At 41.6% G+C, this 14,586-nt stretch overlaps 1 protein-coding gene across 4 annotated transcripts in view; it reads right to left on the bottom strand.

Moving 5' to 3' along the window:
* The window catches only part of mamdc2a (MAM domain containing 2a), a 148,812-nt gene that overhangs the window by 62,621 nt on the left and 71,605 nt on the right, over positions 1 to 14,586 (bottom strand). For all 4 annotated transcript variants that reach the window (XM_068030580.1, XM_068030584.1, XM_068030581.1 and 1 more), the window contains exons 6-7: positions 8,769 to 9,022; positions 258 to 351 (exon numbers count right to left, since the gene is read on the bottom strand). In XM_068030580.1, the coding sequence (XP_067886681.1) occupies positions 258 to 351; positions 8,769 to 9,022 (348 nt within the window). The remainder of the gene's footprint in view (positions 1 to 257; positions 352 to 8,768; positions 9,023 to 14,586) is intronic.

Below are 14,586 nucleotides of genomic sequence, written 5' to 3'. Positions count from 1 at the left end.
ACAAGTGGAAATCATTAATTAATTAATGATAAGAACTCATCATAATCAAGGCTCAAGGTAACCTTAATAAGGAATATTCTTTGACATATTATACATTCTGCTCCTGTGAATGCATAAGCCAGTAGCCTGACTACTCACATTACTGTTTTTTATTATTACCAAAAGACAACAGCCACAGAAAACACATTCGTTAAGATATGTACAGTACCAGCTTTTTCACAAGTTACCCAATTAAAGAAGAAAATGAAACCTCTAACCTGTTTTATTGTTGCAGAACTGTGAGGAGAAAGAAACATCATCCAGTGCGGCATAACCGCCTTTTATGCTGCTGAATGCGACTTCAAACACGATCTGAAAAACCAATAACCACTTACACAACCCAGAACAATGTGTCGAAGGAAGTCTACAGCATTCAAGACAGGCTCGCGGTTTTTGGATTTTACACATACAATGAAGCCTGGAAATTAGGAACATCGAAGGGATTTTTGTCAGGTGTCCTTTATCTGCAGGGGGTCTTTATTTTCCAAATGGTCATTGTATGTGCGGTAAACCGGATGAGCCAAATATTCCTGAGATTGGCTGCATCTCCTGCAGAGTTCCTTCTTTTACTTGCTCTCACCCAGCATCATGCCTAGTTCTGGAGCCCTGAAAAGCGGGCTGTGATTTCATTTTCTGTTCATTGGCTTTCCCCGGTTCAAAGAGTCATAGAATCATAGAGTCATTACCACACAGAAGGAGATCATTCGGCCCATCGAGTCCATGCCAGCGCTCTGTAGAGCAAACCAGTCAGTCCCATCCTTGCCATCCTGGGGTCCTTTTCCGCTGAGGGAAAGATGTCCTGACCTGGGATCTGTTACTGTTGGCAGTTTGCATAGGACAAGGTGGCTGCCGTTTGGCCGGAGTGCCCGGCAGATCCCATCCAAAATTAGTGTGGGATTAATGTTCTTCAAACCCCTGTCCAAGGGTTTGTGTGCTGTGTGTTGCAGCTGCTAATATTTGAAGTTCTGGTTGGGCTGGAGACAGTTTGGGGGCTTTTAGCAGCTCAGGAGTGAGATGTGGTAATGCCCTGTGGGGTTCCCTGGCTTTTGTGCAATGAGGAGCTCTTCAGGCAACATCCACTGCTGCACAGAAACCACTCTGTTCTTGGGACAGAAACATGCCAGGTGTTCAATTCCGGAGAAAGGACACTTTTACTGCCATTATCAATCCTGGGTAAAGAACTCCCTATTCCACAAGAGCTGTTTCTTTGACAAACCTGCATCTCCCGTGTTTTAGGTTGTAAACAGACTTGGTGTATTGAAGGCTGTCTGTAGTTCCTAATTTGCGAGTGTTCACGATTTCAACTCGCAGCTTGTACCTATTATAATCCAAGTTATTTGGGACTAAGTGTCCATTTTTTGCAGAGACCCATCTTTTGGGAGTGCCTGTTTCTACAAACATTCCTTGTACTTTTAGCCTGAAGAGCCTGAGACTATTTATTGAGGATTTCTGTCCTGTTCACATGAAAAAGGAGAGGGAAAACTGCAGATAAGTCAACATTGCTGCGAGCAATATCCAGGGGAAGGGGGAGAAAAGGCTGCTTGGCTGATAATCAAGAATTATCCAATCAGGTACCCAAGAGTCTGTTCGCTTTCCATTTGGCGGTGGGGCTTGCGAGGATGGACGTGCAACCAATGGCAGGACTGTGGGGGCAGAGTAGTTGGAGGCAGGAGGTCATGTGATGAAACTTCCACAAATATGTGCAAGCAGGGTTGGTAATCCCAGCTGCCGATTGACGTTGGGCGGACTGGGGAAAAGGCTGCTTTTCACACACGCTATCTAAAGACTGGGGAATAGTGGAAGGGGCAACTAAAGTGAAGGGGAAGAGAACTATTTTCCATTGTCAGGCAAACCAATTTCTACACCTTGGTCTGAAGCACTTTACAAGCGACTACACTTCAAAAGTACTTCACTGGCTGTAAAGCACTTTGGGACGTCCGGAGGTCATGAAAGGTGCTATAGAAATGCAAGTTATTTCATTCTTAGTGCCACTGGCCAAATGTAAACATGGAGGTATGTAAAGAGAAGAAAACAGCACAGAAAAAGGAGGGATTAAAATGAGTAGAATTGCCAGACAGAGAGTTGCAAATACATAGATGCACAAATTATTGCTAGAAAATTGGTGTGCCAGAGGCATAAATTAATGCAGGTCATAATCACATAGAATTTACAGCACAAAAACAGGCCATTTGGTGTTGATGCTCCAAACAAGCCTCCTCCCACTCCTTTTCATCTCACTCTATCAACATGTCCTTTTATTCCTTTCTCCCTCATGTTTATCTAGCTTCCCCTTAAATGCATCTATACTATTCACGTCAACTACTCCATGAGGTAGCAAGTTCCACATTCTCACCACTCTCTGGATAAAGAAGTTGCTTCTGAACTTCTTAATGGATTGATTATATTTATAATCTTATATTTATGACTTCCTCCCTCTAGTTTTGGTCTCACCCCTTAGTGGAAACATATTTTCCATGCCTACCTTAATAAAATCCCTTCATAATTGTAAAGATCTCTATTCAGCCACCCCTCAGCAATCTCTCTTCCAGAAAAATATGATACAGTAATTTTAACAGAAACATGGTTTAGGGTAGAGCTCAACTAGGAAATTAACATGCCCAATTAAAAAGTCATGTAAGATAGAGGAGAAAAAAAGGGAGAAGGGATGGTAACGTTAATCAAAGATTCTACTATAGCACAAGACTGTAGGGATAGCTCAAAAACTGAATCTGTTTGGCTGGAATTAAGGAATATATTGTAGATTGGCAAACAGTGAAAGCAAGATAGAGGAAAGAATGGAAGACGTTTTATATAATACCTTTCACATCCTCAGGACGTTCCAAAACACTTCATAGCCAATAAATTACTTTTGATGTGAACAGGCAGACCTGAGCAAGGGTCTTGGTTTAACATTGCATCCAAAAGTTGGTAAATTCCAACACTGGAATACTGCACTGCAGTGTCAGCCTAGATTATGTGCTCAGACCCTGGAATAGGCCTTAAAACTACAACCTCCTGACTCAAAGACAAGAACTCTACCACTGAACCAACTTGAAATTTTTTTTTCTACTTTGATGATATATATAGAAAAACAACAGAAAAAGACAAGAAGGGAAAGATCACTATAACAAATCCAGGACTGCTTTCTGGATAGGTAGACCTTTAGTCCAACAAGGTAATTTTCAATTCCCTCCATGGCTTCGCCCCCTCTCTATCTCTGTAACCTCCTCCAGCCCCACAACCCTCCAAGATCTCTGGCTCCTCCAATTCTGGCTTCTTGTGCATCCCCCCGATTTTCATCATTTTGCCATTGGTGGTTGTGCTTTCAGCTGCCTAGGTCCTAAGCTCTGGAATACCCTCCCTAATCCCCTCTGCCTCTCCTTCCTCCTTTGAGAAGCACTTTAAAACCTACCTCTTTGACCAGGCTTTTGGCCATCTGCCCCAATATCTCCTTATATGGTTCAGTGTCAAATTGTGTTTGTTAATTGCTCCTGAGAAGGACTTTAGGACACTTTATTACATTAAAGGCGCTATGTAAATGCAAGTTGTTGTTGCAGTGTTGGATCTAGTTCGAGGAAGTAAAGTGGGACAGGCAGATCAATGTAAGAGTAAAAAAAAATCTAGGAAACAGTGACCCTAGCATAAATAGGCTCAACTAAAAATTGAAAAGAGAGGGAACAAAGATAAACAAAGGCCAGGAAAAATAAAAACATTCAATAAAAAAGGAAACAAAAGCTGGCAAATAATGGGGAACCTTCTTCTGACCAAATCACCCACTCTCCCAGGTAGTTACCATATTCTCTCCCTTAAGTCTTTACTAGAAAGGTACGAGGGATGAGGGACTTCAGTAATAAGGAAAGCCTGGAGAAGCTGGGATTGTTCTCCTTAAAGCAGAGAAGGTTAAGAGGAGATTTGTTAGAGGTGTTCAAAATCATGAATGATTTTGATAGAGTAAATAAGGAGAAATTGTTTCCAGTGTCAGAACGGGTGGTGGGCAGGGGACACAGATTTACGGTAACTGGCAAAAGAACCACAGGAAACATTTTTTTTATTCAGCGAGTTGTGATGACCTGAAATGTGCTGCCTAAAAGGGCGGTAGAAGCAGATTCAATTGTAACTTTCAAAAGGGAATTAGAGAAATACCTGAAGAGGAAATAGTTTAACGGGCTATGGTGAAAGAACAGGGGGGAGTAGAACTAATTCGATAGCTCTTTCAAAGAGCTTGCACAGGCACAATGGGCCGAATGGCCTCCTTCTGCGCTGTATCATTCCGTAACTCTAAGTAAGAGGGCTGCAAATTTGTGTGTATGCACCTAACAACTGGTCCAGTCATCCACGGACAGATTCCGCTCACCGGACAAGCATTTCTGCACCTCACACTCCTCACCTAAAACCTTCAAACACTTCAGGGGTACGGGAAGCCCAGGAAAACCCAAGATCTTTTTTTGCCGCAAATAACAGCTGTCTCAAACCCCTTTTCTCGGCCACTTTGTTATCAACTTCACTAGGATGTGAAGACCTGGTAGATTTTTTCATCTCGAAGATTCAGCCCATCTATTCAGCTGCCTCACCTTCCTCTCCCCATGTATGCTGAGACTCTCCCCAAAGCTCCCATCCACTTTATCTCTGTGCTTCCTCTCCCATCCTCCCCGTGCCCTCTCCAAACTCATCTCTTTCAAGAAGCCCTCTCGAGATCTCCTTCATCCCCTCTCCACTCAACTCTTGTTCCATGGCCCTCAAGTTGGCCGACATTATTAATGGCTCCTTTGGCTCTGACACATCATTTCCTGCACCCTTTCTAAACAATGACTATCACCCTCACTTCTCATCTTATCTGTCCTCTCTATTGCCCCATTTCAAAGTTCCATTTCCTTTCAGGTTCTCAAACATGTCATCACCTACTTCTGCATCCACCTTTTCCTGAATGCCCCAGGGACTATCATCTCCAGTTTTCAGTGCTTTACATTAGGGAGGATGTCAAGGCACATACAGAGGGTGCAGAAGGGATTTACAAAGATGATACCAAGGAAGAGAGGCTTTAGTTATGACAGCAGACTAAAGAAACTGGAGCTTCTTTTAAAATTAGACCAGGGACGGTTAAAGGAGATCTGGTAAAGGTGCTCAAAATTATGAAGGGTTTTGATCAGCTAAATCAGGCAGTTTCCCTGGCAGAGGACTGTCAGGACATTGAGTGCTGTACTCGGAACAGTGCCATAATAGCTTTTGAAAAGGAAGAGGATAAATATTTGCAAAAGGAAACATTTAAAAAAGAGTGTGGAGAAAGCACAGGGGAATAGGGTTAAGTAGGTAACTCCTTCAGAAAGCCAGCAGAGGCACAAATGGGCTCTTCCTATGCAGTAAAATGCTCCAATTTCATGTGATCGGAGCCCCTCCAGACTCAGATTTTTGCATCGATAATAAATTAATATCATAACTAGCACCAGTTATTAAAATGAAAGATGAATGAATGTATAACGCTCACTTAAACAGACAGAATTGATAGTTTCCAATAAGCACAGCCATCCAACACAATTGTACAAGCAAGAAGCTCCCCCTTCCCCCATATACACAAACAGCTACTTCCAACTACCCATACAATCAACACTGTTTGAATTGAAAAGCATTTAGAAATAACTATAATTTCTGGAAAGAACTCCCTTCTGAATTGTTCCATTTCAGTCATCCAAACAGCTCATCCAAAATATACCCTTCATTATGGAAACTCTGAGTTCATGATCTAAGAATCTCCCTCAGTGTTTTTTTTTTGTTGTAAAGTTTGACATGTGAATGTATATTACTGTACCAGTAACTGTCTGGGACACAGATGGCTTCTCTCATGCACCAACTCTGCAGACTTCCCAGCACATTCCAGAGAGACGAGAAAAAAAAAATCACATTTTGCCAGTTAAGTATTTCTAAAGTCTGTACGAAGGCAGACAACTTTGGAGCTTGAATTACATTTTGGATGTTAAAAAAATCCTTGAAAAATAAACACTTGTTTTAAAAAAATCATAAGCACTAGAAATTTGAAATAAAAATGCAAAGCACTAAAATAGCACAGTACATCAATTAACAGCTGAAAAAGAAAGACAGATTAATACTTAGTATGGAACAGATAGGCTCATACCTTCATCACAACTTATGATATTTTAATGTTTTACTTGTGCCAACTCTGATGAAGTCAAGTTATCCTTTATAAAACCTTGGTTAGACCACACTTGGAGCACTCTGCACAGTTCTGTTCTCTACTATATAAAAAGATGTACAGGCATTGATGAAGGCGGAAAAATTAAGAATTATAAGGATGACACCTGAACTGAGAGGTTATACATATCAGAAAAAGTTTAACAGGTTGGGGTGACCTGATAGAGATCTTTGAAATTCTGAAAGTTTTTGATAGGGTAGGAGCATAGCAACATAGGAACAGGAGGAGGCCATTCAGCCCCTCGAGCCTGTTCCACCATGCAATGAGATCATGGATGATCTGCGACCTAACTCCATATACCAACCTTTGCCCCATATCCCTTAATCTGTTTGGTTAACAATAATCTATCAATCTCAGATTTAAAATTAAAATTTGATCTAGAATTAACTACAGTTTGTGGAAGAAAGTTCCAAACTTCTACCATCCTTTGCGTGCAGAAGTTTTTCCCAATTTCTCTCTTGAAAGAATTCTCTCTTAAACCATGCTCCCAGTCCTAGACTCCCTGACCAGTGGAAATAGTTTCTCTCTATCTACCCTATCTGTTCCCCTTAATACCTTGGAAACTTCAATCAAATCATCCCTTAACCTTCTAAATTCCAGGGAATACAACCCTAGTTTTTTTATTTATTTTTTAAAAATTTATTTTATTTATTCAGAGATACAGCACTGAAATAGGCCCTTTGGCCCATCGAGTCTGTGCTGACCAACAACCACCCATTTATACTAACCCTACAGTAATCCCATATTCCCTACCACCTACCTACACTAGGGGCAATTTACAATGGCCAAGTTTATGAAATAAAAACAGAAAGTGCGGGAAATACTCAGCAGGTCAGGCAGTATATGTAGAGAGAGAAACAGAGTTAACGTTTCAGATCTGTGACCTTTCATCAGAACTGGCAAATGTTAGAAATGTAATAGGCTTTGAGCAAGTGAAAGGGGAGAGTGGGGGAAGAACAAAAGGGAAGGTGTGTGATAGGATGGAGGGCAGGAGAGATTAAATGACAGAGATGTCACAGAACAAAGGGCAAAGGGATTGCTAAGAGTTGTATTGAAAGCCAAAGCATGAGTCCAGAGAGAGTGTTAATGGCAGAATAATGAACAGCTCCGTCCAAAAGCAAAAACATGAAAAAGCAAGTTTAAGACAGGCACATGGTTAAAAAATAAAGCAAATAAGTAAAATTTTCAAATTATTTTTAAAAAAAGGCACTGATGCTCTGAAATTGTTTAACTCAATGTTGAGTCCAAAAGGCTGTAGAGTGCCTAAACGCAAGAAGAGGTGCAGTTCCTCAAACCTACATTGAGCTTCATTGGAACACTGCAGCAGGCCAAGACAGAAATATGGGCATGAGAGCAGGGTGGTGAATTAAAATAGCAAGCAACCAGAAGCTCGGGGTCATGCTTGTGGACTGATTGGAGGCGTTCCACAAAGCGGTCACCCAATCTGCATTTGGTCTCCGCAATGTAGAGGAGACCGCATTATGAGCAGCAAATACAGTACACTAAATTGAAGGAAGTGCTTCACTGGAAGGAGTGTTTGGGGTCTTGGATGTTGAGGAAAGTGGAGGTAAAAGGGCAGGTGTTGCACCTGCTGCGGTGCCATTGGAAGGGGACGAGGTGTCTGGGGGTGATGGAGGAGTGGACTAGGGTGTCGTAGAGGGAACGGTCCCTTCAGTATGTTGACAGGGGAGGGGAGGGGAGGGGAAAATGTGTTTTGTGGTGGCATCATGCTAGAGGTGGCAGAAATGGCAGAGGATGATCCTTTGGATGTGGAGGCTGGTGGGGTGAACAGTGAGGACAACGGGAGCCCTGTCGTGATTCTGGGAGGGAGGGGACGGAGTGAGGGCAGGAGTGCAGGAAATGGGTTGGACATGGTCGAGGGCCCTGTCAACCACAGTTGGGGGGGGGGGGGCGGGTGGAATCCTCGGTTGCGTTTGTGTAATCTCGCCAAATAATTTAGCCGTTGGAGTCCAGGTATCATTCTGGTAAATCTACCCTGCACTCCCTGTAAGGCCAATATATCCTTCCTAAGGTGTGATGCCCAGAACTGTTCCCAGTACTCCAGGTGTGGTCTAACCAAGGTTTTGTATAGCTGAAGCATGATGTCTACCCTCTTGTATTCCTCCAGCTATAAAGGCCAGCATGCCATTAGCCTTTTCAATTATTAATTTCTGTACCTACTCATGACCTTTCAATGATCTATATACCAGGATCCCCAAGTCTCTTTGGATCACCACTGTTACTAACATTTCACCATTTGGTAAATACCCTATTCTATCCTTTTTAGGTCCAAAATGGATGACCTCATATCTGCCTACATTGAAATCTATTTGCCACAGTTTTGCTCATTCACTTAATCTATCAATATCTCATGTAGATGTAGGTTTCCAATTGTGGAGGAGCTCCAGCAGCCATCAAAAGAGATAGTGACTGATAAATCATTATATGGTGTTGTATATGTACATAATATATATTATTATATACTATATCATTTTACAAGCTGTTGCACCAAAGGAAGATTTACCTGAAACGGATGTGATGCTTTAACATTCACCTTTACCAAACTCCAATTGTGTGTAGATTGATTCGCTCTCCACACCTCCTCATAATGGCCCATTCTGTCCTTGGTATAGACCACAAATAAGTTGGATTGAGTCTGTTCGAGTTGGTAAAAGAAGGACAGGCATCCAGATAGGGCAAAAGTTGTCACCGGTGACATTAACTGAGCCACTTCATGTAAACTTGTGGTGTAAATAGCATCAACGTACATATAGTGACCTGCAAGAACAATTATAATTGTAAAGTGGATCATTTACTAGTCTTGACAGTCTGATATTAAGATATATTTTCTGTACTGAAAAATATACAGATTTGCGACACAGCAGTTTAATGTATAATAGATATTCTAGAACAAGGAGGCATATCAGATTAAATGTACGACATTTTCATTTCTGTTGATTTCAATAAGAATCATACAGCATAGAAGGAGACCATTTGGCCCATCATGACAATGCTGGCTCTTTGATAGAGCTATCCAATTAGTCCCACTCCCTTGCTCTTTCCCTGTAGCTCTGCAAATTTCCACCCTTCAAGTATTGATCCAATTTGCCTTCTGAAAGATTCTATTGAATTTGCTTCCACCACCGGCAAGGATAAGGAACCTTTTCACATGATTTTTAAGCTTGACATTCAACCAGCATGCCCTGGGAAGCTGGAAACAGTGCTGATGGCAGAAATGCTTGTTTTCAGTCTTTTAAAATGAAACTTGCTGAACTGTGAGATATTTTCGGACAAGCAGGATCAGAAGGCAGGCCTTGGAGACTGCTAAAAACAAAAACACAGTCTGCTAGCAATTTCTGATAAGACTAAATAATATGTCACGAAAACGTGTTTTATGCCAACTGATGACTTTTAATCCACAGGCTGGAAACCCGAATTGAATTTTTTTTAAAACTGAGGCTAAAGGTGACTTGAGCTCGCAGCTAAAGATGGCTACACCAATTTGCATCACTGTCCCTTCCACATTCCAATCCATTGAGATGGCGACACCATGTCTGCAAAGACCCATCAAGGACAATAACCTGGGGAATCTGAGTGAACCACATATTCTGTCCCCTTTAGCAAGGCATCAAGGCCATTACCTGAGGTATTCAACTGGTGGGCCTCAACTTTTTACAATTTATATAAATGACTTGGATGAAAAGACTAAAGATATGGTTACTAAATTTGCTTTGACACAAAGATAGGTCGGAAAGTAAGTTGCAAAGAGGACATAAGGAGGTTACAAAGTATAATGTGGGAAAATGTGAAATTGTCCATTTTGGCAGGAAGAATAAAAAAGAAGCATATTATCTAAATGGTGAGAGATTGCAGAGCTCTGAGATGCAGAGGGATCTGGGTATCCTAGTACATGAATCACAAAATGTTAATATGCAGTGAAGCTAATAGAATGTTATCATTTATCGCGAGGGGAATTGAATACAAACATTGGAAGGTTATGCTACAGTTATACAGGGCATTGGTGAGACCACATCTAGAGTACTGTCTACAGTATTGGTCTCCTTATTTAAGGAAGGATGTAAATGCATTGGAGGCAGTTCAGAGAAGGTTTACTAGACTAATACCTGGAATGGGCGGGCTGTCTTATGAGGAAAGATTGGACAGGCTAGGCTTGTATCCGCTGGAGTTTAGAAGAGTAAGAGGCAACTTGAGTGAAACATATAAGATCCTGAAGGGCGTTGACAGGGTGGATGTGGTAAGGATGTTTTCCCTTGTGGGTGAATCTAGAACTAGGGTTCACTGTTTAAAAATAAGGGGTCGCCCATTTAAGACAGAGATGAGGAGAAAACTTTTCTCTCAGAGGGTCGTGAGTCTTTGGAACTCTCTTCCTCAAAAGGCAGTGGAAGCAGAGTCTTTGAATATTTTTAAGGCAGAGGTAGGTAAATTATTGACAAGCGAGGGGGTGAAAGGTTATCGGGGGTATGCAGGAATGTGGAGTTGAGGTTACAATCAGATCAGTCATGATCTTACTGAATGGCGGAGCAGGCTCAAGGGGCTGAGTGGCCTACTCCTGCTCCTAATGCGTATGTATATCCAGTTGAACAATGGGATCCTAGCTATGACATCAAATAATTAAGTTGCAAGGGGAACACACTAGTAATGACCATGTTTAAATCACTGGGTGATGGTCATGTGACAGGCCCCCGCTTCGTGTGCTTAAGCTTCTGATTTCTCTGCAAAAAGTGACAAGCTGATGAGAATAGACCAGAGTGGGATCCCTCCTTCCTCCCTCTCTCCACCCCAATGTGCAAGCTTCAAACCCTGTTTGCTGACCATGACCACCCAGGGACACCCCTTTTGCAGACAGAGACTCCTTGAACAAAATCAACCCCACACTACTGTCTCCAGGAGAACAGCCAAATCAGCTGTCTACAGCTCTAAATTGGAAGCATTGGGACCACCAAGGGAAAGTCGCGTGACCACCGAGTTCCGCCTGAAGCCAGCTGAGTCACCAACCTCCATTGACTGTATACCCTTTTTATTTTTCTGAACTCTAATTTGACCAATATATCCACCCCCTCACTCTGTAATCTATTTGTGTGTGAACTTTGAGTTTGTGTGTGTGTGTGTGGATTTCAGAGCGTATTTTATTATTTTACTTAGATTTGTTTACGAATAATAAAGCTAACCTCTTTGTTAAACTCAAGAAAACCTGTCTGATTGGTTCTTTTATAATCACAGTGCATAAACAGTTAAACACTCATTGAATTGGCAAGTATATACTTTTCAAAAAAGAAGTAAACCAGTTGTAATCAAACAAGGAGATGGAAAAGAGGGGAATCTCCTCATCTGATCGTAACAAATAATTTGGAGTTTGTATTTTGAAGTTGTCAACTCAACCGCAGCTTTGGACAGGATGGAAATTTACTAAAAGAAGTTTAAGCTCGATGGACAGTTGGGGCGGGCTTTACTTACACAAAGGGTGCAACAGACTATTGGACATTATACTTGTTGTGAAATTGCTTTAATTGCTTTAATACTAGTTAACATACTACTGAATATGTAAATATTTAGTGTACATCAGCACAGAAAGTGATGCAAGCTAACATGTGATACAGTAGTTGGAGCAGTGTTAGCCAGCATGTAGCACATGTATTGAAGAGCTCTCCAGGAATTCTGTTATTCTGTCATAAAGAACCCTTCATTTAGCTTACCAATCATTATCATAGTGTTTGGTATGTTCGTGTTACAACTGAATAACACAATACCCTAAGGCAATTATCCATAGGTCAAGAAGGCTTTAGTGATGTAACATCTGTACACCATTGAAAAAATAGGTATAAAAGGTTGAACACATTGGAGACCTCAGCAGCAGTCGCGAGAGACCAGCACTGCGAGTGAGGGAAGGAGAAAACCCGACCCGAGTGTCGGTAGCCCAACTGAGCGTAGGTAAGAGGAACACAGCCGAGCATTAGACGCACTTATCTACAATCAACAGAAGCTGGCCACTTCGCTGATCGTATGACTGGGTTTACTGGTAACATATTTGAACTAGATATTGGTGAAGCATTTACCTGCTGGGAGTAAAGTAATAAAGCAGTCGTTGTTTTCATTATCATTTCCTTTTTTCTTCTTTCTCAAACCTTTAAATCTGTAACCATTTTCAGTAATAATTTTAAATAAACCATAACCCCATTAAGCATAATAACCTTTTGAGTAAGTCACCAATTTGTTCTCTTGTAATTCACGCATCAAAACGAACTATAAGTTTGGGTAAGTGTTTTCCCTACACACTTTCAGGCAGTGCATTCCAGATCATACAACTCGCTGCATAAACTATTTCTCCTCATCTCCCCTCTAGCTCTTTTGCCAATCTGTGTCCTCCTGCCAGTGGAAACAGTTTTGCCTTATTTATTATTAATTCCTTTCATAATCTTGAATGCCTCGACTAAGTTTCCGCTTAACCTGCTTTGCACTAAGGAAAACAATCCCAGCTTCTCCAGTCTCTGTGTAAACAGAAATGAAATGACAGTTTCTCTAACTTATGTAATGCTAGTTTTACACCCACGTGATAGTGAAATTCTTAGCCACCATACCCATAAGTGCTGGTGAAACCAATGCCCCAGGTTTGGAACATTAGAACAGGAGGAGGCTATTCAGCCCCTCGAGCTTGTTCTGCCATTCAATTAGATCATGGCTGGTTTGTATCTTAGCTCTGTCTACTCACATTGATTACAAAGTATTACAAAACATTTATAGCACAGAAACAGGCCATTAGGCCCATCAGATCCATGCCAGTGTTTATGCTCCACACAAGTCTCCCTCCACCCTTCTTCATCTCACCTTATCAACATATCCTTCTATTCTTCTCTCAAATTTTTCAATTGTCCTCCCTATTCCTGAGTCCAAATCGTTTATGTAAAATTGTAAAATTGTGCATCAATCACTGTGGAATACCACTTCCCACCACGCTGCTCATGGATAAATATCCACAGATACAAACCATCTGGACCTGGGTTTTATCCTCTCTAAGTTTGATTAGATTGTCAATTATCTCCCTCATTTCTATCTTAAATTTCTTCATATAATTTTTTTGATCTCTTCTAGCATGATGTCCACCATGTTAGTTTCCCTGTAAACACTGAGGCAAAGTCATTATTTAATATTTCTGCCATTTTGCTGTCATTACCTGCAAGTTTATCATGTGTACCCCTTAGCGGCACAATCCCTGCCTTCATACCTTTTGCCTAACAAAAATCTATCAATCTCAGTTTTGAAATTTTCAGTTGACCTCCACCCTCAACAGCTTTTTTGGTGAAGAGAGTTCCAGATTTCCACTACCCTGTGTGTGAGGATGGGCTTAGGAAAGGGCTGAGAAGACTTAGCAACAGTTTGGCAATGGTGCTTTCGATTGGACTCCACTTTGACCTCTGACCAGTTAATATGCTGTCTACTGTAAGCAAGGAAGTTTAACTAGGAGCAGGGGCACAACATCACAATAAACTGGAGACAGCAGACGTGCTTTACATTGCCTGTAAGAGCATTTTCTTTTGAATTTAAAACTCAGAATATTTTCAAACGTTGAAGTGAAACTTTCTGGATTTTTTTTAAGCTGTGGTGGTTCAGCTCCTTGCAAAGTAAAGTAACATTTCTACAGCAATCGAGAAATAACCTAAAATTTTTCAGTTTATGCAGCAAATACCTTGGAATTTAAAGAGACCCACCATTTGATTAAGTCTCCCCTTGAAATTCAACAGCACTACCATCACTGAATCCTTCACCATCAACATCCTAGGGGTCACCATTGACCAGAAACTTAACTGGACCAGCCATATAAATACTGTGGCTACTAGAGCAGGCCAGAGGCTGGGAATTCTGCCACAAGTAACTCACCTCCTGACTCCCCAAATCCTGTCTACCGTCAATAAGGCACAGGTCAGGAGTGTGATGGAATATTCTCCACTTGCCTGGATGGGTGCAGCTCCAACAACACTCAGGAAGCTGAACACCATCCAAGACAAAGCAGACCACTTAATTGGCACCCCATCCAATCCCTACACCACCAACACACAATGGCAGCAGTGTGTACCATCTACAAGATACAATGTAGGAACTCATAAAATCTCCTTCGCCAGCACCCTCCAAACCCATGAGCTCTACCACCTAGAAGGACAAGGGCAGCAGACATATGGGAACACCACCAACTGCAAGTTCCCCTCCAAACCACACACCATCCTGACTTGGAACTATATCATCGTTCATTCACTGTTACTGGGTCAAAATCCTAGAACTCCCTTCCTAACAGTACTCGGGGTGTACCTACCCCACATGGACTGCAGTGG

The sequence above is a fragment of the Heterodontus francisci genome, chromosome 4 (genome assembly GCF_036365525.1).
Source record: "Heterodontus francisci isolate sHetFra1 chromosome 4, sHetFra1.hap1, whole genome shotgun sequence".
Classification (NCBI taxonomy): Eukaryota; Metazoa; Chordata; class Chondrichthyes; order Heterodontiformes; family Heterodontidae; genus Heterodontus; species Heterodontus francisci.
This window is presented reverse-complemented; position numbering and strand designations above follow the sequence as displayed.